The sequence below is a fragment of the Tenrec ecaudatus genome, chromosome 14 (genome assembly GCF_050624435.1).
Source record: "Tenrec ecaudatus isolate mTenEca1 chromosome 14, mTenEca1.hap1, whole genome shotgun sequence".
Lineage (NCBI taxonomy): Eukaryota > Metazoa > Chordata > Mammalia > Afrosoricida > Tenrecidae > Tenrec > Tenrec ecaudatus.
This window is the reverse complement of record NC_134543.1, coordinates 12,517,730-12,542,097: the sequence shown is the minus strand read 5'-3', so window position 1 is coordinate 12,542,097 and position 24,368 is coordinate 12,517,730. Positions and strand designations below refer to the sequence as shown.

Sequence of the window (24,368 nt, the reverse complement as noted above, 5' to 3'; positions counted from 1 at the left end):
GAGGTCGTTTACCACTGCCAGGCGGGGTTCGACGGACACCCATCGAGTCTGTACCCACAACAAGGACACCCCTGGCCTCCCCACTTGTCCATTTGCTGTCAACAACTTCCCAGAACCCAGTGGCAGAGTCAGCTGGGATTTCCAACAGCCCAGGAAGACCCTGTGGAGTGCTGAAGCAGGGGGCCCAGGAGCTCCCCAGCAGCCTGCCTGGCATAGTGAATGACATGCCCTGGTGGCACAGCAGGTTAAGCGAAGGCTGCTCACCGGAAGGCCAGCAGTTCGAACCCACCAGCAAAAGGTGAGGCCGTCTGCTTCTGTGATGATGGACCCCTTGGAATCCCGGGGGGGGGGGTTCCTACTGTCCTCAGGGGCTGCTGGGAGTCGAATGGGTGCAGTGACGGCGTGGCTGCAAGGGCAGTGGTCTGGAAGAGCGCGGTGAAGGGAGGAGGCCAGGACCCCGCTTCTCTTTGTGCGTCTTTTATTACAATCCTGTCCTTGCGACCCAGAGACTCCTGGAACGGAGCATGTTGACATTCAAAAGGCCCTCGCCTCTGTCTCGGTCCATTAAATCAAAAGGAAAGAAACATCTCTTTAAAACAAAACAAAAACAAAACAACTTAGTGATGGGTTGGGTTCATCCCAGGAAAAGCACCTTTCCTAATAAATAGGAAGCCCCGGTAGCCAGGAAGCTGGCCACCTCCACCAAGCAGCAGGTCAGGCTCCTGAAGAAGGGGGTGGGGGGGCTTCTCAAGGGAACATAAATAGACCCACAGGTGTGTCTCCCTCACACAGCTGTGCGAGTGTGCATACAAGGAATATATTAAAAGGAATTTGGTTTCTACCCGCCAGAAGTAATAAGTCCATCTCCTCTCTGAGATCGGGGTTAGGAGGGTGTCTCACAGTCCAGGTCCCGGGTGGCACCCCCTTGGGCACGGTTCCCCTCTATACACTATGTACACCACCAGGGAGCAGAGGAGGGGGCTTCTCGCCCCACCCTCCGTCATCCCCAGCACGTCCAGTGTTTATCGAAAAGTGAGCAGGAAGGTCCCTGAGTGACCCACCGCCCAGCCCACCCTGCAGAGCAGGGGCTGCTGGAGCTCCTGCAGGTGCCTGGGGCCCCAGGAGCGGGGCGGGGACCCGGACCCTGCCTTCGTCGCTGGGCTGAGAGCTCTGTAGTTTGGCCTGTCTGGGTGTCTTCTCCAGCAGCTTAGGGAAGGGAGAGGGGCCTCCCAGACCCACGAGGGACCAGCTTTGCGGCGTGTGCACGCACACAGAGGTCAACAAGGTGCATAGACGTGTTCTCTGGGGCATGTGAAGCCTAGTGTCGGAAGAGGGGGACTCAGTGTTGTCCCTGGCAGCTACGTGGTCCCCACAGGGAAGCAGATAGGTGCAAAGCGATGGGTGAGGGGGCTGCAGACGCAGAAGGTTCGCGTCCACCTGGGAGCGTGAGCCTCAGAGGGCTTGGCACAGTGTTTTCATTCACAAGACCATCAGAGAAGTGTGGGGGGAGGGGAAGACCCCTCCCTCCCGTTCCTGGCTGCACTGGCAAGGAGAAACAGCCACTGCTGTGATCACAGGGCGGCGTCACACGGTGAGGGTGGCCGGGGCGTCACACGCAGCCGTACTCGTACCACACCGTCTGCGCGTCCCCTCCCGGCTCGGGGGACACGGGCGTGCTCCTGGAGCTTCCCCCTCGGCTGAAGTCCTCTGGGCCCCGGCTGGCATGGGGGGCTGGGTCGGGAGCCCGCCCTGGACTCTTGGCAGGGGGCCCCTCACCATAGCCCTGAGCCGGGAGCCCGTCCCCCTCTGAAAGGACAAGCCCTGAGCGGACAGGGGCGATGGCAGCCACCTCCCCCGTGTGTGGGGGTGTCTTGGGCTTAGTCCTGGCAGCCGGAACTGCCGCAGCGGAGAAGAGTTGGACCTGCGGGCTGCTGGCACCACCCCCTGTGCTGGCACTGGCTGAGGCCGTGGCTGACTGCTGCAGTGGGGCCAGCGAGAAGCGCCTCACATCCAGCGGCCGGCTCCGGGGGCCTGAGCCCTGGCAGGAGCTGCCGGCCTTCCCCACAGGCAGGGTGCGGGCATTGGGGGGAGTGGGGCTGCCTGCCTCTCTGCCCGCAGAGGCCTCCAGGCCTCCTGGCTTCTGAGGGCACTCCTGTTTGCAGGCCTCTGGCCCACTGGCCCGCAGCAGGTCTGCCGAGGCCAGGCTGAAGGCCCGGCTCAAAGATGAGCTGCGGCTGGGAGGCGTGTGAGCAGGGGGCAGGGTGGCCTGCCTCGGGGGTCTGCCCAGGGACAGGCTCTGGGGTGCCTGCTTCAGGGAGGCAGGCGGTGGGGCCTCAGCCTCAGCTGACCGGAAGTTGGGCCGCACATACTGGCCAGGCTTCAGTGGCCTCCCCTCCGAGGGGCTGGCCAGCGCCTTAATGGTGGGCACCACCAGGCTGGTGGGCATTTTAGCCCCATCCTTCCTGGGCAGAGGTCCCGGCTGGCCCCCGATGGCTGGGGGGTCATTGGCCTTCCGGAAGTAGTCACTGAGCAGGTCATCCCGGCAGCTGGGCATGTCCTATAGAGAAGGGGGGCCGGAGAGCAGGAGTGAACCCCAGGCAGACCCATGAGGAGCTGCCCCACACGGGTGCCAGGCGCCTCTTACTAGGCTTCTCCAGAGCTAACAGGTGCCCCCTGCAGTCTCTGGTCAGGAAGGGGGTGAACATGGGTCATCGTAGAAAGGACCCCAGGTGCCACTCAGGGCAGCCAGAGGCCCCTAACTTTACACTTGGGCAGAGATGGAGAAAGCGGCCTCGTCCACAGCTGCTCAACATGGGAGAGACACAGGCCCAGGCCCAGTGCCCCCGCCGGTCTCTCTCATCCCACCAAGCAAAGCTGCTGGCCTGAAACTGACCTCTTCCTCCCGTGTCCCTCAAGGTACCCCAGGAGAGGCACAGGGACACAGCCAGGCACACCTGGCCCACGGCTGCCTTCACACTCCAAGGTGAGCGGGTCAGCTGGACAAAAGGCTACAGCAGGCACTGTGCATACCCACCACCTGCCCTCTGCTGGGCCCCCACGGGCACTCAGGTACCAGGGGTCTGCCGTAGCCTGTCACTGGCCAGATGGCCACACCGCCCCCCACTCCTCCCATTCCTGCCACTGGGCAACTCACCCTACCACGTGGCACTGGGCCCCGCGGCCCCGCCCTTGGACGGGGAGGTGTGGGCTCACCTGGGGGGGCGGGCTATGGCTGCTCTCCTCCAGGAACTCCTCCAGGGTGACCATCTCGCTGCTCGGGGAGGCGGAGCAGGGCCGTCCTCCGCGGCTCCTCTGGGCGCCCTCCGCAGGCAGCGGTCCGTTCCGGGGAGGGGGGTACTCATGGCGGCCGAGGGCCGGGCGTCCTGGGGTGCTGGCTGTGTCCCTGCTGGGGATCAGGTCCTCGCTGCTGAAGCTCTCCGACCTGCCGTGGAGTTGGTCGGAGGAACCTGGATGGTGGGGTGGGGGGGCACATAACAGCTCCCATCAGCCCCCCCCCGACTCCCTGGAGCCCAGGGCAGGCCCCTCCGGGCTGGGGCTCTGCATGTGGAGGCCTGTGGGAGCCCTTCAGACTTCTATTTTGATGGTCCGAAGCAAAAGTCCCATGGTGGCACGGTCCCACCACTGTGCAGCCTTCTGATGTGGTGGAAACCTAGTGCCCGCACCTACAGGCCACCTGGTGTCCCAGCAGGCAGGTTAGCACTCGCTCCTTAGAGCAGTGGTTCTCAACCTGTGGGTCTTGACCCCGTTCACAAGGGCCGCCTGATTCATCACAATAGCAAAATGACAGTGATGAAGTAGCAGCGGAAATACTTGTATGGTTGGGGGTCACCACCACACGAGGAACTGTATTAAGGGGTCGCGGCATTAGGAAGGTTGAGAACCACTGCTTTAGTATGAGGCGTTTCTTGGCACCCACGTCGGGGCTGAGGGGGGTGGGCAGGGAGAGCGGGGGTGTCAACTATGAGCAGTAGCCGACGGGATGGCAGAGGGTGGAGCGCTGGGCAGGCGAGGGGCTGTCCCAGGAGCTGGCCAAGTGGAAGCATAGGGGACAGTCCTGCTGCCGTGGAGTCTACAATCTTGAGGGAGAGGGTCTGTACGTGGCAACACCCCACCAAACAAAAAGGGGAGGGAACAGAAACCCACGCAGACTGTCTGACTGCGGAGAGCCTCCAGGACAGGGGCTGGAATTCCCCACGGGACAGGCAGCCCTCTCTTTGGCCGTTGGTGCAGCAGGGAGACCAGAAGCAAGGACAGAAACAAGCCATGTCGGATGGTGGGGTGGCGTCTGTCTGCCCCCCTCCCGGGGAACCAGCTCAAAAACCACTGCCATGTACCCAATTCCAACTGGGTGCGGCCCACTGGTGATACACAGGGCAGGCACGGTCAGTCCCTGACGAAAACAAGCGGGAGAGGCTGTTCAGCGCTAACTCTCCCAAGCCTGGGGGGAGAGCTGAGGTCACAGGTCACAGCCTGGAATCCCAGGGCAGACAGACCCCTCCCAGGCTCACAGGGCACTGGGACTGGCTCCCCAGGGAATACGGTGTGCTGGGAACCAGGCACGCTGTTTAGCACAAGCTCAGCCATCCTTCTGACCCACCGGCTGCCGAAGGCTGAAGACAGAAGCAGGAAGCCGTGGCGGGCAGGCTCTCTCCCCAGAAGGCTGGAGTAAGTCCCCACAGTGGTCCCCCCACAGGCCTGGTGGAGGGGGCGGCCCCCTGTGGGGTATGCTCCAGGACCTCCCCAGCTCCTCCCCTGAGCCCTGAGCCCGGGACAAAAGGGGAACGCCTGTGGGAACAGAGGCAACAAACCCCACCACCTCCTGTGCCCCAGGAAGACACCTGTGGCTGGGAGAAGGGGAAAGAATAGACCCCCTACCCTGGGGGCAGGAACCGCCTGGGTCCCGCTCATGTAGGGTCGCCCACAGGGGAGGGCCCCCACCTTCCAAGCGGGCGACTCGGGGTCGATTCTGTCACTGCAGCTTGTGCTGCCGTCACCCCCCATCTGTCAGTGTGGACGGCGGGTCTCAGCAGAGCCTCCAGACTAAAGTCAACTAGCACAGCAGGCCAGGGACGGGCTTCCAAAGTCAGCCAGTGGGCCACTCTGCAACTGACCGCGGGTTACCCCAATTGGGGGCCAGCTGGACAACTGCTAGCAGCAGCAACACTGTGGGGGCAGTTGGAATCCCTCTCCCACACAGCTCGGGCCAAACATACAGGGTGGAGCCTGGCTGCAAAGGGAGAGGAGGAGGAGACCCCGCTGCTCTCCTGAACCAAGGATGACCCTGGCGGAGGAGTTGGCGACCGGCCGCTCACTGAGGTCAGCGCCCAGCCGAACGATTCCACGCACACGGCGAAGGCCTAGGAGCAAGCCACCTGCCGGCGTATGTGCCGTCTACTTCATCCCCGACGGTCCCAGAGTCCGTGTCTGGTTCTCACCGAGAACCACAGGACACGCGGGGCGGCAAGACGAGCAACCACTGCTTCCCTGTCAAGCGAGAGCGAAAACGGGGCCAGACTCCAGAGTCAACCAGGTGCTGGCAACACCATGGAAAACATCCTACGTACCTGCGTCACGGGTCAGAGGCTACAGAGAGGAAGGTAGATGACAGGCGGGAACAACGAACCCCAAAACAAAGACCAAACCCACTGCCACCGCGCCCATGCGGACTCACAGCGGCCCTCCAGAGCAGAGCAAAGCTGCCCCCCAGGGAGCAGCTCACAACCCACAGGGAGGCAACAGGCGCAGATATAAAGTCTCTTGCTGAGAGGTCTGGGGGGGACGCCGGGCGGCCTTGGACGGGAGGGACTTACCTTTCAGGCTTAGAGGCGAGCTGGTGCTGGATGTGTTCCTGCTGCTCTCTAAGCTGCCCGGCCGGGACACTGCAGGAGACGACAGCGTTCAACTCGGTGAAGGGCCGGTGAGGGGACCCGCCCCCGCTCAAACCCACCGACTCAGGACAATCATGCAACGCAGCCAGCACACACAGTCAAGACAAGCGCCCCGAGAAGAACGGTCCTTGGGGAGGGAGGTCTCCATGACGGGCATCAAGAAGTTCATGGGAAATCCCTTTACCTGCCCATTCCAGTTCCCCACCAGCTTTGTGATGCTCCCCATGTATGCCTGTGAGGATGGACCCCTGGTTCCTCAGCTGAGCCCCAGGCTGAGCATAAAGGCGGCTATCGACAGCCTGACCACTCGCCCCACCCTGTTACTTCCTTCTGTTAGGTTTGAAGGGTCAGCAAGTCCAGGGCCGTGGTGCTACATATGGTTAAGCACTGGGCCGGAGACCAACAGGTTGGCGGTTCAAAGACGCCCTCTGCTCCGTAACCTCCCTTCAGTGCAAAGGTGCAGGGGCTCCTCGGTCGCTGTTTCCATTCAGAGCCTGGTTTGACTCACAGAGGCGGGGAGTCTCTGCCTCGGCCTGCAGGAAGGTCACTGCCACTTGCGGGTCAGCACTGGAGCTAGTTCCCACATTTAGTGTTACCCACTGCAAAAGCACACGGAACCCCACAGATGCTATCTTTTCACTCAACTAGCATGACTGTTCCAAGGCCGGTTTTGCATTGTGTCCTGCAGCATTAGCCTGCTTTGGGCTTTATGTGCAGACAGATGGTACTTAAATGAGAGCGTTGTATGGAGACAAAGCAAACAAGCAAAAACTGTCAACATTCTGGGTTTTCCTTCCTTTTAAAAATAAGCTATTTTCCCGTTCTTAATGGTTTTTTTTACATCTCAAAGCTGTGAGAACAGGAGGGAGCAGCTCTTCCCTTCTGCGAGGGCTGGGAGGATTGGCACTTGCCCTTCGGCATAACTTCAGGGTAAGCCTGGATCTCAGGACAAGAACTTCTGCACCTAAGCCCAGCCCGGAGTATCCCTGTGAGGCCGACGAGGAGCCTGCCTTCCTGAGACCACCTCCCAGCGCGGGCCACCAGCACAGGCAGACCCGGGGCGGGGGGAGTTGGAGCTGGGTGGGGGGGTGACACAGTGGCAGGAAGGGTGCATGTGAGATGGCGCCCACGGTGGCACAATGGTGAAGTGCTCGGCCGCTAACCCACCCGCGGCTCAGAGGCAACCAGCCGGCTTCCATCAGCATCGAGGCCCTGGGAGCCCCCGGGAGAAGTTCTCCCCAGTCCTCTGGGGCCACTGAGAGTTGGAGCTGGCTGGGTTGGGTTTTGGTTTCAGGGGTTCATAAGCAGGAGATCTGAGGGCTTGGAGACCCTGCCCGTTCCCACTTCAACCGCCAGTCTACCGTATTCAATCATGCTGAGACTCCACCCGCCCACTTGGATCCCTTTGGGTGCTGGGCTTGGTGTGAAGGGCCTCTCTCGGGCATGGGGGGGGGAGCATGAATTGCACTCTTCCCTTAGGCTCAAGGCCCACGTGCAAATGCTCACCGCTCTGCCGGTGGGTGGCGAGGTCCAGCTCCAGGGACGGCTCAGACGGGGCATCTTTGGAATGAAAGCCTGCAGGGAAGAGGCCTGGTGAGGAACGGCCACCGGGAGCCCCCTGCCGGGTACCTGGGCTCAGGAGGGGGCTGTGGGTGGGGTCTGCCTCCCCCGCAGGGTCAGCCCCAGTGCTCCGAATGCTGCACAAGTTTCCACTGCACATCTGCAGTGACACAGGCCTGGGGCCCAGCCAGTGTTGGAGGCTGCCCTGGGGGAGTAGAGGGCCTGTGGCTCTCTGCTAACGTTCTCTGGTAAGGCTGAGACTGGAACCCAAGTCCATTCGATGCCCCAGCCTGTTGGGGACTCCCCACTCTGCGCTTACTGCCCAGGTTGGAGGGAGAGCAGCCTCTCCGCCTCTGATAGCCAGGGGTCTTTAGGAAGGGCCCCAGCTGCAGGGCTCACCCCCTAGGCTCTAGGAGGGGTCCGGGACTTACCCTCAGTGCGGCTTGGGTGCCGGGCGATGGGGGTGGAGCTGGAAGGGGCTGTAGGGACGGCTGCGGAGGTCCGAACATTCAGCTCCCAGGAGCAGGACTTCACAGGGGGGTTGGAGGCCGCGTCTGTGCGGTCTAGGCTGCCTTCGTGGGGGGACCCTCGTTTTGGTTTTGACTCCCCAGGGCCTGGGTGAGAAATGGGTGTGGAGAAATGAAGCCACGAGACCCTGGGCCCAGCCGCCATCCCAAGGCCTGGGCATGGGGGCAGAAGGGCGTGCACACCACAGGACAGAAGCTGGGCAGCAGCTCAGACAGGAGGGGACCTGGCCGGGAGACGCTCAGAGGCCGACTCTGGGGTTACGATTGGCTCACACTGTAGCCGTGAAAGGCTGAGAGAAAACTAAGGGGGGTGTGGGGTTGGTGGCCTCCAGGAAGCCCCCAATACGAGCCACACATACTCTCACCATACTCCAAGAAGTTCCCAACCCTGTGACTGAGCGTTTCGATCAGCAATTGCACCCTAGGACCCAAGTGCAGAGCAGAATGTCAAGTTTCTCCTGGACGCTACACTTTCTGGTGCCACAGAGGCCGAGGACACCTCTGAAACTACTGCCCAGAGATCATCCTGAAACCTCAAAGCGAAAAGCCACAGCCTGTGCAGAACCAAACAGGAGTTTGTCTTGGCTCTTAGGGAGTGGCTGCCTGAGCACTGAGCTCCGAGGCCCATCTCCAGGGGATCCCACGGACAGCGGCAGTTAGAAAGGTCCAGCGAGCTCCTCAGAGGGCACCGGCTGGCGTTCCCGGGGGAACAGCCGGAAGAGGAGGGCGAGCGTGGCACGTAACCAATGCCGCACAACACGCGCGTGGGAAAGGCTGTCTCGGTGTCTGATTGGTCACGGGTGCTCTCACCACCAACAGCCAAATCTGAAAAGGAAGAGGGGCCGGCAGCTGGGGCTACAGAGGCCCAGGGTGTGAGTCCTGCCAGCTGGCTCCCCTTATGAGTTCAAAAAGAAGCTTATCGCCAACCTAACGGTGTTTTCTGTAAGAAGCACGGGACAAAATCTCTCGCTGGTAAAACGGACTGCAGGCAGGTTCGTACCGTGTCCTGGTGTTGTCCGGATTTCCTACTGTGGGCACGTGCTCTGGTCGGGGTGAAACTGGATGGTATCAGGGCATAAACCACCGGGTCCCAGCTACCCGGAGGGAGAGGGACCAGGGTCTCCAGTTACAAGATGAGGAGGGCCGAGCTCCTATGGGTTCTGCAGAATGTCCTGTCCCGGGCACCCCGGGGCCCAAACCCCAGTGTGGCCATCCTGGCCTGCGCCCCACTCTCCCATGGACAGAGCCTGCAGTCTGGGCTCAGTGCACAGTCTGAAGTGCCTACCCCTTGCCCTGTAATACATAACCCCATTGAGAAGGTCCAAGTCTAACGAGGGCGGAAAGCCCCACAAGGACTCAGCGGCCGGAGTGAGGGTGGGGTGAGGGTGGAAGGGCGATGCACGGACGGTTGGCACACACGGCAGGGAAGCACGAGACGCAGACAGACAGCAGACTCAGGACCCGGAGGACCCGGCTCGTGGCCGCCCAGGGGGCGGGGGGCTCCTGGGCTGGCCCCCAGTTACCTTGTTTTCAGGGTGCCGCGGGTTCCCACTGTCTCCCAGTGCCAGATGCCCCCAAGGCCGGCCCGGGCGTGTCAGGGTAGAACTGTGCCCAGGGGCTGTGCACGGGCCGGCCATCCAGAAAGTGATCGCCGGGCCTTTCTTCCGAGGCACCTCGGGGTGGCCTCGACCCACCAACCTTTTCGGTCAGCGGCCACCTGTACACACCCCACCCCTGGGAGGCCCCTGCCCGGGGCAGCGAAGGCCCGGGAAGACCGGGCATGGTTTCAGGGAGCGGGGTGTGCGATCAGACAGGTGGCAAAGGGAAATGGCAAGGACCATGCAGATGGACCAGAAAGGCCAGAGGGGCAGTAGCTAAAGGCCTCCGCTGACCAGTGATGCGGGCAGGGATGTCCGTCTGTCCACTACGGCGTCCCTCTCAGCCCCCAGGTTTCAGATGATGCCGGCACCGCCGAGACACTCCCCTGCAGCTGCCCCTAGCTCAGCACCAGCTCCAGCCCCCCCATTCATCCGATTCTTCAAGGTCTCGAGCCGGGCAATGGGTCTCCCCAACACAGACCACGGCCACACGGGGCATGGTAAGCAGAAGCCAACAGTTCAGTGCTCGGGCGGGACCGATCCCGCCCCTGGCCGAGGCGCAAAGCTCTGGAAGCACAGGAGACAGCAGCTGGCCGGGCCACTCGAGCCACAAGCACATGGAGGTGCGTGGCTTCGAGACTTACTGCGTGTGGGCATCCTGGCCCCAGGGGGGGCCTGCGTGTGGGCATGCATGTGCCGAGGCGCCCCTGAAACTGAGCAACGCCGGAGAACGCTCCAGAGGGTGTGGCAACCGGTCTTCCACTGGGGACTCGGGATCCACGTGGGCTACTCTGGGCTCGGCCAGGAGTAGGGGCAGGGGTGAGAACCCACTACAGGTGGTCAGTCAGGCGGCCTTTAGGTACTGTTTTGTTGATGGAGTTCAGAGATGGAGGGGGACAGAGGACGGAGGGCACAGGACACAGGCAAGGGTCAGAAATCTCCAATGGCTGAGAAAGAGACAGGCTCGTGAGGGGAGGGGGGGCTGTCGGAGGAGGACCAGAAGCGCAGGCGTTTAGAGAGAGCCGGGTGGCTGACTGCAGGCTTGTCTTTGTCCTTGCTTTTGCTTCTCAAAAAGGGGCTCTTTTTGCGTGGAGATGCTACAGAGTAATCACCCGGATAAACCAAGAGAGGAGAGAGAAAACAGAATCCAGTGAATGACGGGCGCAGTCAGGACGCCGCCGCCCACACCCGTCCTTTCTTCTCCCGCAGCACCACCTGGTGGCCAGGGTCCCACCCTCCGTCCCCGCTCACACACAGCCGGGGTGACCCTCCAGGATGGGGCAGCACTGCCCTGGGCGTTTCCCAGACCGGAACTCCTTATGCGAGCAGAAAGCCTCATCTTTCTCCTGCAGAGCTGCTTAAAACCCCCTGCTATTGAGTCCAGGGCAGCTGGAGTCAGAGTAGAACTGCCCCTGGGCTTTCTGGAAGCCCACTGCCCATCCGTCCCCCTTGGTGCGGCCGGTGGACTTGAAGCTCCAGCCTCATAGTCGGCAGCCAGTGCCTGAGCCAATGGGGCTGCTGCCCATCATAGCCCATCCCGCCCCCATGTGGCAGGTGCACTGCCCGGAAGCTTCCTCGGGCTGTGATCTCAGGGAGCAGAGCACAGGGGAGCTGCAGGCTGGCTGAGCACCGTGTGGCTCCTTGGCTGCTCTGCCGCCAGCAGGGCTGCTTCACCCCACAGCCAGGGGTCACTCTCTTAGTGTCGGAGTCCCAGGGACAGGCCCGGGCCCCGGCCAAGGACCCCAATGGGCTCCACCTTTGTGAACCACGCTCTCTGCCCGGTAAAGGGGCTCCCTGGAAGCCCACAGGGGCGTGCTCCACTCCATCCCACAGGGTTGCCAGAAATGAGCTCTGGGTTCAGTTTTTCAAGAAAGTTGAGATGATGGTTATCAGAATGTCTCACAGCAGCTCAGATGAAAGCCTGAGGCGACCAGAGCCCCTGCAGAGGCAAACACCACGCCGCTTTCTCACTGACACGAGCAGGCGGGCGCCTCTACCTAGCCTTTCCCCCAGCGCAAAACGGGGTGCGGGCACTGGCCCTCAGACACGGTATGTGTATGCACGTGTTTCCCGTTTGCATTTGAAAATGGCATAGCAGCTACTTGTGGGTGACTGTGACCCCACAAAGGCTCCGCACGTCCTACTCAGAAGACAGCCTGGCACTGTCCTGGGGAGCTGGAAGGAGCCCAAGGGTCTGAGGGACAGGCCCGAGCTTCTCAGTCCTAGCGTCCTTCCCCCAGAAGGGAGCCATCCCGAGGCATTACACAGGCCTGACAGTCATCGAGAACAGGTCATTCGGACAAAATCTGCAAGTCAGCGCGTAGGGAAGCGGCTGTGTCTGAGCAGTGTCCAGCACACCCAGCCCCACCCTCAGGCCTCGGGGGTTAGGACGCCTTTCGCAGTCCCTGGTGCTCACCCCGCTGTCCGGGTGGCACCATGGCAAACCGCCGGTGCGTGCGCTCCTCTGCCCCTCTCGTGAGCAGGCACAGAAACCTGCCTCCCTTAGCGGGAGGATCGAGCCTGAAAGATCCTCCCTGATGAAGCCTTGTCTGACTGTTGGAGTTTCCTCTCGCTGGAGATACAAAATAACTATGTCTGTGGTCCTTTGGTTGGATGAAACCATGCAATACAAAGAAACTCCATGTTTCAGAGCCTCTGGGAAGCCCTGAAGGGGAGACCTCTGTGAAAGGCCAACTGTCCGGTGCTGGTGGGGCAGCAGGCCAGCAGAGACCGGGAGAAGACCCATGCTGACCTTCAAAGCACACGACACCATGGCAGAAGCGCACAAGCTCCTCCGCAAGACCCTGGACCACAAGGCACACTTTCAAGGCACCTGGGACCGGGGACACATGAGGGGAGACGGAGTCTTGGCCTGACCACCACGGTGCCTGCGGGTCGCCACTCGGGATTTTCCGTACCTACCGGTCCACACGACGCGTGCTGCTGCCCGTGAAACTAGCCAAACTGTCCCAGGGCCAAAGCACCACAGGCCCGACCTCTACTCACCGCTGGCCAGTGGCACACTTACCAAAGTCGGAGGCCAACATGCATGGCCTCCGGCGCAGAGAAACACACAGCACCCATGTACCCACATACGTGCACACTCTGTTCACACACACGGAAATACACATGCCTTTCACATACTCCCCATATTCCCTCATACACACATCCTCACACACAAGTCCCACATATGTCCACACAAACCCTCCATTCTCATACGTGCACCCGTGCCAACATAGACATACCCTGTGTCCACACACCCCTCTGCATTCCCACACACCATGCAAATACACATGCCCACGTTCACCCACAAATCAACACACGTCCTTAGACACATGCAAATGCACAAATACAATTCAATGTTCACACACACACACACACACATCCACTCGTGCAGATCCACAAACAACTCACCATGTTTCTACACATGTACATGGACATACACTCCCCAGTGCCTCCATGCGGCTGTACATGCACGTAATCAGAACTACCCTAACACACACCATACACACACACACACACACACACACCACACACGAATATACATTACCTTCACGTCTATATACAGGCACCCATCTTCCATGCCTCCTTACACACCCTCTACATTAGTGTGCACGCATGCACACACGCCATTCTCCCACACTGAGCACCGCCCCACCCCCACCCGTGAGGGTGTGTGCACACACACCCTGCTCCCATGCATGCACCAGCTGAGAACCCCCTGTAGCCCCTACCTCTCCCCACAGGCCCGTTGGGGGCTTCTCGCACTTCGGCACCGCTGGACCCCACTGGGGCAGTCTCGGGGGTCTCCGGCTGCAACCTGAGAGGCTGCAACGCGGCCGGCGAGGTCGGATCCGAGGCCTCGGGCTGCCAGGGCGGGCCGTCCGCGCCGGATTTCAGCCGCTCTCGTGACGCCTCCTTCTTTGGTTTGATGAGTTTGACTAAGGCTCTGGCCCCAATCCAGTGGTTTTTCCTAGTGAGGGGAGCGGGTTAGGAGGACCCTGGCGGGCACGGGCTAGCTCAGTCTGGGGAGCTGGCTGTCCAGCACCCTCCCCATGGTCAGCATGTTGGCGGTATGCTCAGCCCAGAGTGGAGACCCACCCTGGCGGAGCCCAGCTGACTGTCCACATGCCCTGTTGTCAGGAGTTGTTTCCAAAGGCTCTCACCTCTGGCCAGAGGAATTGGGGCCAGGGGAGGGTGGATCTACAGAGCCAGGGCAGAGCAGCAGCCAGCCAAGAGGTAGCATGCTGCTGGGACACTGCATTACGCCTGGGTCGACATCCCGACTGAACCAAACAGCCTCGGGTGAGTCGTACACAAGGCCCCCACTGCCTTCAGAAAGTCCGATGCCTCTGCGGCTTCAAAGGCGAGCCCGGGCCAGTCTGCGGAGCTCCTGAACCAAAGGGCAGGCTGCGTTCAGGGCCTGGGACAAGGGAAGGCCCTGCTGGGAGAGCAGTCTGCCGGGACGGAGCTGGTCCCAGTCACTGGCTGGTCACTGCCTGGTGACAAGCACATGTGGATGGAGCTGTCCCGGGGCCCAGCAGAGCCAGAGTTCAGGATGGGCCCCAGGCTCCTGGGCTGGAAGATTCAGGGTGCTGGCCCATGCATCCCACCCCCACATCCCCTCCCCAAACAGACACCTGGCTGCCTATGTCATGATAAAAATCTGACCAGGAAGCCCCTCCACTCGGCCGTCCTGGCCCCTGGACACTGTCCCCATCAGGGTTCATGGTCTTATCGAGGGTCAAGGCCAGCTGGCACTGGCCACCTCCCTCTGGACCAGCTGAGAGGAGTCACGGTGAGGGGACCTGGAGGGGCCTGCAGATAGAAAGCGCTGGTGTGCAGTGGATGGTGCAGGGGGGCTCCCCAAAGACACTGCTCCAGGACCCCAGGTCACCGTCCTCCCAACCAGCTGCTTCTCTAGCCAGGACTGACGTTCCCAAATGGAAGTCACTCACTTCTTTGGAGCCGGATCATAGAACTTGTACTGGTCCATGATTTTTTCTTCCAATTTTTCCTTGTGTCTCCGCAAGGCGTTGAGTTTGTCTCTGGGAGCAGAGCAGAACGGGAAAGAACAAAGATGTCAAACCTCAGTCTGCTCGCCAATCAAACACAAGGGCCCGGCCCCGGGAGTTTCCTGGCTGGCCCAGTGGGCCCGAAGTTGGTTGGGATTCCGGCAGGATGGTACGCTGACCCTCGGAGTCCTTGGCTGGGAAGATGTAACTGGGGGCACTGGAGACGGGTGCCAGGCGGGGAGGTATTTACTAAAGTGCCTGAGGTCTGGCCATATTGCGGGCTATGGATCGAGCCATCTGAAGACGCAGGCTTGGGAGTCCAGGAACTTTCCAGCCAGGTCCTTCCAGGTGTTGGGCTCGGGGCTGGGGCTTTGTTAACATTAGCTGAAGGGGTGGACCGCTTGGGGAGCTGGCTGGACATAGAGGCTGAAACAGTCAGTCTGGCAGGTGGAGACGGACTGATGGCTGGCCGCTGCAGGGACTGTGGCCCATGTCACAGAACTGTATGTGGATACCTTACCGAGCAGGACATCTGACGTGTCGTGTATACATTCACCTCAAACATGCTCATTTGTACACACAAATACATGCACATATATGTTGTCTTCAGTACCTACCATGCTAGAAGACAAGGGATCACCACACACACACACACACACACACACACACACACACACACACACACACTCGCCCTCGGTGCTGACTAATAGCGACCCTATAGGACAAGGTAGAACTGCCTCTTGGGCTTCTGGGACGGCCAATCTTTACGGGAGTAGAAAGCCCAGGCTTTCTCTTGAGGAGCAGCTGGTGGTTCGAACTGCTGACCGTGCAGATCGCAGCCCAGTGAGGGCAAGCGCCACACAGCAGAGACTGCCCCCAGGGTACCGAGCCCCCCTCCCCTCCCCCCCCTCCCCCCCCCCCCCCCGCGCAGACTCTGGCTTGAACTGCGGCCTCCCTCGGAGACCTGCGTCAGCACCGCTCCAGGGGCTTTGGAGAGCACACACGCACCCCGCCCCAGAGATGGACAACCACCCGGGGAAGCCCACAGAGTGGGGGTTGGGAGGTGGTCTGTGCCCTGGTCCTGGGACGGCCACGGTCCATCAGGCTGCTCTTTGCCCAGAGTCATGGGCAGGGGAGCCGGGCCCTCCCTCCCGAGCGAGTTGGGGGCCGGGGACTGCCCACCCCGCCAGAAGGGCGCCGGCCCTCACATGTACTGCTTCTGCTCCTCGTGGTACTGCTCCTTGTTCTCCATGTTCTTCTCCAGGAGCATCTGGTTCTGTTGGCTCAGCAGCTGGATCTGGCTCAAGAGGTGATGGTTCTCTTCCTCCAAGTTCCCCTTGAGTCGGGAGAGCAGCTGCAAGAGACCAACAGACGCGCTGAGACGGCGCGATCCCACAGCGAAGGCCTGGGAAGGACAAGCCCAGCGAGCCGCTCCTTCTGCAGAGCCACCGGCCGGCGGGGTGGCTCCTGGTGACATGTGGAGACTGAGCGAGCACTCGGTGCCGCTGGTCCCCACGGAGAAGTGCCGGACCTCTGAGCAATGCAACACGGGGTCAACAAGGCCGGCCTCCCGCACAGTCGGAAACCCGAGTATAACTTACAGCCGACCCTGGACCGTGAGGCCCACGGGTGCTCAGAGTCTCCCTGTCATTGCCAGGATCAGCCCAACCTTCCCGTGCTGCTCAAGGAGTCCAGTCAAGTGGCCCAGTTAGGGGCAGGGAAGGGTGAGGGGCTAACCACTGCGGGTAAATAGATGTCTCGTGGACGAGCTTTTTCAGATTACATGTCAACATGGCATTGTGGACAAAACGGTTGAAACCTGTGCTTCCCAAAGTAGGTGACACGGGCCTTCCTTCCTAGGGGTGGGCTTGTTGCCGGAATGGCCTCGAGAGGGTGGGGCTGCAAGAGCAGAGGCCGACCCCCTAGCCTGGACTAGGGGTACAGCCCATGAGTTTCCTTGCCCAAGGAGGCCGTGAAGGCAGGTCCTTTTCTGGAAGGAGGCAGTAGGACAAGCCTCAAACCGAAATGCCAAACTCCCTGCCACCGAGTTGATGCCAACTTACAGCGACCCTGCAGGACAGGGAGGAACTGGCCCTGTGGGTTTCCGAGACGGTCAGAGTAGAAACCCCCATTGTTCTCCCAAGGAGCGGCTGGAGGTTTAGAACTGCTGACCTTTGGGATCTCAGCATGATGCCTACCAACTAGGCATTCAAAGCGATTTCACTGGTCTCTTTCCATGCCTGAGATGTAGCAACTAGGAAACCAGACATTGCTGCACAGGTGTGCTCTAGAAGGGGAGGGGGGGAGAGGCCTCCCACATGTTTTCTGGAGAGAGCCAGGGTGTCCTATTTCTGGCCTCCCTGTCCTCACAATGACACTACCTGCTGCAGTTGCTCAGAGACAGCCTGAGAGAGCCTGCTGATGCACCGGCGGGAGGGGCTGCTGAGAAAGCTTTCGTTCTGGACACCAGCAAATGGATTCGTGCTCTGTTCACCCGCCACAAGATAGAGCGGATGGGATCCCACCTCCTACCCCTCGCCCCCCACAGACAAAGCCATTCTTGGTGTGAGCTGCACAAAAGCCGGCGGAGGGCTGGGTTTGGCTCCTGGGCTGAATTTCACCAACTGCTCACTGCCAAGTCAGTGGCTGGAAGCTACCAGGCACCCATAGGAGATTTTTGCATGTACGGTGCTTCCAGGAGAGGTGGTAAGTGCTATGGTTTGGGTAGCAGACACTGTGCTAACATACCATGTTCCATCTGGTGGACTTGGATGCGAGGCCCACCCGCCTGCCATCAAGGAGCCGACAAGCCCCCCGGAGAGGCCCCAGGCCTAGCAGCAGTGCATTGCTGCTCTTGTGCCACCAACAAACTGGTCTCCTCTGGGACAAACGGCGCCCCGAGTGAGAGTGGAGGAAGCGGGCCCTCCCCACCTGGGGTTTGTTGACGCGGAGTCTCCTGAGTCATGGTGCTGCCCTGACCCCTCGCCTGTTTGCTTCAATCATGGGTGATCTCTACCACATCCCACCCACCCCCGATTCTGCTCACATCCTCCTTCCCCCCGAAACAGCCCCCACGCTACGTACCGAAACCATAGCAGATGCCTGCTCTTGCCCACAGCCTCCCCTGTAGATGCCCGGAAGTGCCCACCTGCTGGGCGCTGAGCCTTCTGGGAGTCCCCAGCTCCGGCACAGCAGACACCTTTGCCCTGGCCCTGCATGCCCACCCTCCAAAACACGCCCACATGGAGGACTAGATGTGGGGTCACTCCCCACCCGCGTGGGCGGCTGCTGACAAATCACTCAGCACCCGGGGCCTAAGCTTCCTCCCTGGCGATGCCCCACGGGGCTGCCACGAGGTCCCCCGGGTAAAGCTGCTGGAGGTGGTGGTCCACAGTCAAGAGCAGGGGTCTCGGAGGTGAGAACGAGACCTGGCCTGACTTCATCTAAGGAGCCCAGCTGCTGGAGAAAACGGCTCTGTGGCTGCAGGACTGGCCCACAGAGGACAGCCGGGGGCTCCGGGATCACGGCTGACTTGGCACCCCAGACTCTGAGCTGAGTCGGCCACCTCAAGGGCGGGATGGAGCCCAGAACAACACAGCAACCGAGCTTTCAGGCGGTGGCTGACGGTGTGGACACACGGAGCGGGCGGAGTCCATGCAGCACCCAGCATGCCAGAGGGTACATGTCCCTCGCCATACACCCTCTAGCACGTCCCCGCCACGCCTCACCTCACAGTGGTTGTCGAGCTTGGTCATTGAGATGTCCATGGTCTGGTGCTGCTCCCGGAGCTCGTCGAAGCGGGCCTGCCAGCGGTTCAGCTCCAGCTGCGAGCTGTTGAGCGAGGTCTTCAGCTCCTTGGTGTGGGCGTACAGCTCCTCGTATTCACCCTTCAGCTGATGGTGCAGGAAGCTGACCCTGCGGGGGAGCCGGGGCCAGGGGCTCAGGGCGCATGGCCTCGGCCCTGGCCCAGCGCCGTGGTGACTCGCTGCGTGGCCCCGGCAAAAGCTCAACTTCTCTTGGCCCTGAGGTTCTTGATTGGTAACTGGGCAGAGTGAACCACCTGGCAGCCTCTGACTGGGCTCTGTGGGGTTCAAGAGGTTCCTGGTGTCCTGTCCCCCCGGCAGGCAGCTCTGGACACAGCCCCAGAGTCCGGCCGCCGCCATGCTCTGGCGTTGCTTGCGCAAGGGCTTCCTTGCTGATTTGTTGTTTTTGAACTTGGGACCTTAACATTTTCCCTCTTCCAATTGCTTTCCTCCAAATCTAACTCCAGCTCGTGGAACCCTGCTGGGCAGGGCTCTCCCTCTTGTCCCCTGTGGTCTACCACTGGCACCAGCTCACCTGCATGCTACCTGCCTGGCCTGGCTGTGTCTTATCTGCTAAGCCCTGGGAGGAGGTGGAATTTCAGCCTGGCCTCACCACCTGGCTCTGCTCTGTCTAGGACACATTCCTCCTCGGGCATTTCAACTTCTCTTCCATTCATGCCTGATGGCAAGGGCCCCGCCTTCCAGAGAGCAGGGGAGCCTGAGCCTGTGAAACCACCACCCTACCTGCACCCCAACACAGGAGAGGGGAGAACCCTGTGCTGTGTCCTTACACCCCAGCTGCCAGCTAGTCCCCTGTCACCTCATTCCCTGCCCTGTGCCAGAGTCCATGCCGACTCACAGTGACCCTTTAGGACAGGGTTGAACTAGCCCTGTGGATTACTGAGACCGTAACTCTCAACGGGAACAGAGAGCCCTGTCTTTCTGCCTCTTGAGTAGCTGGTGGTTTCGAACTGCTGACCTTGAGGTTAGCAGCCCCAACAGGCAACCAAGACACAGGATTGTGGGTGCATGCCCTTGGTCTTCCACCGCGGCGGCTGTGTGCCAGGGTCCATGGGACAGGGTGCAACTGCCCCCATGGGGCTTCCTAGGCTGGCATCGTTACAGGAGCACCCCACCTGCCTCTCTCACCTCTCCATCAGCTGCCGAGCACCTGACCACTACCCGACCGGGCTCCCCCTGTCTCCCCTTGGAGGCTGTCCACGGCTGCGCTCACCTGTCCAGCTCTCCCCGCAGCCTCTGGTTCTCGCTGGCCACCACGGCCCGCAGGCCCTGCTCCTGCTGCAGCGCCTCCCTCTCTGCTGCCAGCACCTTCTCCAGCTCCTCCAGCTCCGCTTGGTGCTTCAGCATGTCGCCGTGCCTGGGTGGGGAAGCACACATGGGCTAGTCCCTGCAGGGCGCATGGGCCGAGGGGCAGCGGGAAAGGCTCTGCAGGCAGGGGGGCCCGGCCAGGGAGTCTGCAGCCCAGCATCAGAACACGCCTCTCCCTCAAATGCCTCCATCTGAGCGCCTCCCCCCCTCCTTTCTGTGGACCCGAGAGCACCTGACCATTGGACCCTCTCAGAGGGCTACAGAGACCGGCACGTTACTGTCCAGGTCACCTGGCACCGACAGGGTCAGACAAAGCCATGACACACACAGTGGTCCTGTCACCCAGACCTCTTACCTACCTCACTGAGGCAGCGCCCCACTTTGGAAACCCCATTCTACTTGTTTACGGGGTCTTCTAGGGGCCAGAGACCTGCTCAGCTGGCCCCAAGCAGCTGTCTGAGGTCAGCCTGCGGGCGCTCACTCGCATGCACGCACTCCCCCCCACACACACAGCCAGAACCCAGCAGGGGTGGGCTTAGGTCTGAGTCCCTCCTATTAGGAGCTCTGGTGAGCAGCTGTGCCCCTTGGGTGGCGAGTTAGGCCGTACTTCACCAACAGGGTGATGGTCGAAACTCACCCAGAGGCGCCTCGGAAGAAAGCTCTGGTGATCTGCTCCCAAAACACACACACACACACACACACAGCGCGCCACTGGGGTGCTGGTGTGGTGGCCATCTCAGGCTACAGCACAGCCAACTCAGGCGGACAGCGGAGAGGAAGGACAGAGTCCTGACAAGCCCAAGGCTGCTTTTCCAGCCCTGCCGGCCAGCCGTCACTGCTGTGCCCAGGGTGGCCCCGCGCCTGAGCAAGTCCCAGGGCTGCCCCAACCCCACCCCGCGGGCGGCACCAGCGCACCTCTCTGCCAGCTCCTTGTGCTCTAGCTCCAGGTTGCGGTGCAGCGTCTTCAGGCCGCTGTGCTGGCGGATGAGGGCCTCGAACTCGGCGGCCTGGTGCTCGTGGAGGGCGCCCAGGCGCTCCTGGTCCTGCAGCAGGGCCTCGTAGGCCGCCGCGCGCTGCTCCTGCTGCTTCTGCAGGCTCTCCATCTCCGTCTCCGTGGCCGCGTGCTGCTGCTGCAGCAGCGTGCACTGTGCCCCCAGCGCGGCGCTCTGCGAGCTCAGCGTGGCGTTCTCCACCTGCCGCGGGGTGGGGGCCGGTCAAGGGTGCGCAGCGGTGACGCGCACTTCGCCGCTCACCACACGGTGGGCATTCACTTCTCCCCACCCCGGGGCTCTGCGGGAGAAGACCTGAGATCCGGGCCAGGAGACCCTCTGGGCAGTTGTCACCTGGGGTCGCTCTGGGGCAGAAGCCACATCCATAGTGCACCCAACACCAGCAAGCCTGGGAGACGCAGCCGCCTCCCACCTGCAGGCCCACCCGCAGGGCCAGGATGCACCTCAGACTCTCGGCCAGGCAGAACCCAGAAGGGGCTGAGGGCAGGTCCACCCTCCCTCCAGGAAGCCCGCTGCGAGTCTCTGGGCACTGAGCTCCGGGGGTGCCCTCCTGGGCCATTGGGACATACTGTCTTCCAGGAGCCCTGGTAGTGCAGTGCTTACACACCGGTCTGCTCATCGCAAGGTCAGGAGTTCAGAACCAGGAGCCACTCCGAGGGAGAAAGATGGGGCTCTAGAGTTCCAGTCTCAGACTCTTCCAGGGGCAGAGTTCTAACCTGCCCTCCAGCCTTACTGAGTCGGCATCAACTCCACGGTGGTAAATTTGGCGTTTGTTTGTTTCTTCTAGAACAAGTGGACCGAAAGTCAGATGATCCGAACAAACTATCAACCCACAAAGCTTGATTATCTTTGCAAAAGACTCTGCCCAGCAACAGAACACGCTCCGGTCCTACCAGATGGGCGGGTACCAGAGTCCCTATTCTGGGTCACAAAACGAGCCTCCGTACGTGTGAAGGCGTTCAATCCACACACAGTATGCGCCCTCACCACACGACGCTGAAGCTAAAAGGGGAGCCCCGTCACAGGAAGAGCTCTGGGAAAAACCCGTGGATCAACGGAGAAATCCAAAAGGCATTCGGAAAGTATTTGAAACTGAATGCGCGGAAAACTGCAATGTGTTTCAAGTTATACAACGCCTGCTAAGTCAGTCCTGGTAAGGAGGAAGAGCCATCAAGGTGGCCTGGTGGCCTCGTGGTTTACAAAGGAAGATCAGCAGGTCGAATCCACCAGCCAGTTCTCGGGACCAAGATGAGGCTGTCAGTACAGAGCAGTTCTACGCTGCCCAGAGGGGGGCTTGAGTGGAACTGACTCAGTGATGATGGCTTTCTGGACGTGCCTGTTTTTTTTAAAAAGCTTCAATGACCTCGGCTTCCACCTTACTAAAACCAGAATCAATAGAATCCAAGATAAGCGGAAGACGGGAAGTTACAAAAGACCAGAACAGAAATGCGTGACCCAAAAAAGAAAACACAGGAAAGGCCGGCCCTGAGACCAATCCGTGAACCTCAAGGCCGACTGACCGAAAGGAGAGAGAAGACCGAATAACACAAACCCGAGTGGCGGTAGGCACATCTGACGAGATTCCACAGGTGTTAGAAGGGTAAGAGGAAACGGGGAGCTCCTTAACAGAGCTCCGGGGTGCAAGCATTGGACTGTGAGCCGCAGGTCAGCGGTTATACCCACCAGGTGGAAAGAGGGGGAAAGATGGGGGCTCTGCTCCCGGAAGGATGTACCAAGTCTCAGACACCCCGCAGAGGGTCGCTCCCCGACATGCATTCAATGGCTTACTATAAACCGCAGCTTCTGTTCCTGGTGAAACCCCCACAAACTACAAATAGATGGGAACCGCCCCGAGTTGAAGAGCCTGCGGGGACCTCTACAGACTGCACCCTGAAACACGGAATGCTTCCCTCCTCAGATGTGGGCCGAGGCCAGCATGTCCACTTCCACTCAGCATTGGACAGGAGGCTCCCTCCGGCGGGGACAACGGGGGGTGGAGGAAGAAATGGCAGGTGGAGAAAGCAAGCAGCATAGCTGTATTCTCGGGCGGCACGCCTGGCTTCCTAGGGACATCTACGGAATCAAGAGAGACTGTTTCCATGGTCCCACGCAACAAAACCCACCCGTTTGGCCAAACGGCTGCCTGCACAGTCCTCGTTTCACTGTGGGGTCATGGTCAAACACTTCTCTTAGACACGGACTTCAGCAACATCTTTTAACCCCGAGCCGCCTATGGTGCCAGCCTCTTCACCCCCGCTTCCGCCTGGGGAGATTCAGACCCAGAACGGGCTCTGTGCCCGGCCCCACAGCAGAGACACCTGGGTACGGCTGCTTAGGCACACCCGTCTGCTGGAAGGCTGCTTCAAGAGAGGGCGCTTGGCCGCCATCAAAGACGGAGCAAGGCTCCACTGCTCTGGAGGAGCCTGCTTTGCTTTGAAGTTTCAAAGAAAATGCTTTGCGCCCACCTGCTGCTGCTCAGAGCTGGTGCCTAAGAGGATGGCGGGGAACACAGCCGATGGACCTGCCTGCCTGCGGGAGGGACGCTGCCCCTGTAGCCCCGGCGCCTGGGGCCAGGCCCTCACCTGCAGCCTGGCCGTCTGGGTCTGCAGCGTGGTGTTGCGCTCCTGCAGGAAGGTGCTCTGCTTCTGCAGCGTCAGGATCTGAGTGCTAAAGGCCACGTTCTGGGATTCCAGGTGCTGCAGCTGGTCCCTGAGCAGCTGTTTCTCGGCCTGCAGCGCGGCATTCTGGGGGCGGGAGCAAGAGGCAGACAGCACCCTGGCTGGGGAGGCGCTGGCTGGCCACAGACACAGGCTGTGACTAAGCCTCAAGCCGCAGTGCTTTCGGGGCCCGAGCCAGGGTCCGCCGGGGGAGGGAAGGGACAGTTTTCCCTGTTTGAAAGGACAATCCACAGGTTCACTATGCGAGGGGCTTGGAAACGTGGGTGGGAAAATGCCGTTTATCTTTGCGTTACATTTCCCCCAAACTCTGTGCAGCTCCTTCACCTATGTGTCCATACAACATATATATATTATACATACACACACACACCCAGCCCCGACACATACCCACAATGGTGGGCTCTAAGGAAACAAGAGACCCATGTGAAGCGGAACCTCAAATTCTTAAGTCACACAGACTCCCCCGAAGGTCACCTTTCAGCTAAGCAACAGGTGGCTTCTGGAAACAGTGGCCGCCACCTGTAAATGCTGCTCCCTTACAGACGCAAGGGCCAGTCAAGTCCCTTTAGCTACTCGAGGGCCTGGGAGTGGGGGAGGGGGAAGGATTAGACAAAGGGAAACGGGGCACCAGAATGTCCCGTCACGGTGACTGTGATCAGTGTCTGTGAACAGCCTGGGAGCCTAACTGCTGTTGGGTCGACCTCCACCAAAAACAAAATGCTTTAATACAGAGAGAGAGACAGGACCCACAGACAGATGGGGCCGTCGAGACAGCCAAGAGCAGGAACCATTGGGGGGGGGGGCACATGCCAGCCTGCGTGAGTTGGGGGCGTGTGTGAGGTGCAGGGCCCTGTCTGCCTTTCCTCTCTGATGCTTGTCTCCGATTTCTGCCGGGCCCAGGAAAGCGCAGGCCGGAGAAGAAGCCTGTCTTCTGACAGG

At 60.7% G+C, this 24,368-nt stretch overlaps 1 protein-coding gene across 2 annotated transcripts in view; it reads right to left on the bottom strand.

Annotated features, from left to right (window-relative positions):
- Positions 1 to 467: 467 nt before the first annotated feature.
- CCDC88C (coiled-coil domain containing 88C) overlaps positions 468 to 24,368 on the bottom strand; it is a 115,722-nt gene continuing 91,821 nt past the window's right edge. For both annotated transcript variants that reach the window (XM_075530612.1, XM_075530613.1), the window contains exons 19-30: positions 23,334 to 23,495; positions 20,657 to 20,934; positions 19,647 to 19,790; positions 18,338 to 18,524; positions 15,818 to 15,963; positions 14,553 to 14,642; positions 13,329 to 13,567; positions 7,901 to 8,083; positions 7,416 to 7,484; positions 5,832 to 5,900; positions 3,214 to 3,467; positions 468 to 2,557 (exon numbers count right to left, since the gene is read on the bottom strand). In XM_075530612.1, coding sequence (XP_075386727.1) covers positions 1,610 to 2,557; positions 3,214 to 3,467; positions 5,832 to 5,900; positions 7,416 to 7,484; positions 7,901 to 8,083; positions 13,329 to 13,567; positions 14,553 to 14,642; positions 15,818 to 15,963; positions 18,338 to 18,524; positions 19,647 to 19,790; positions 20,657 to 20,934; positions 23,334 to 23,495 — 2,769 coding nt within the window. In that variant the 3' untranslated portion in view covers positions 468 to 1,609. The remainder of the gene's footprint in view (positions 2,558 to 3,213; positions 3,468 to 5,831; positions 5,901 to 7,415; positions 7,485 to 7,900; positions 8,084 to 13,328; positions 13,568 to 14,552; positions 14,643 to 15,817; positions 15,964 to 18,337; positions 18,525 to 19,646; positions 19,791 to 20,656; positions 20,935 to 23,333; positions 23,496 to 24,368) is intronic.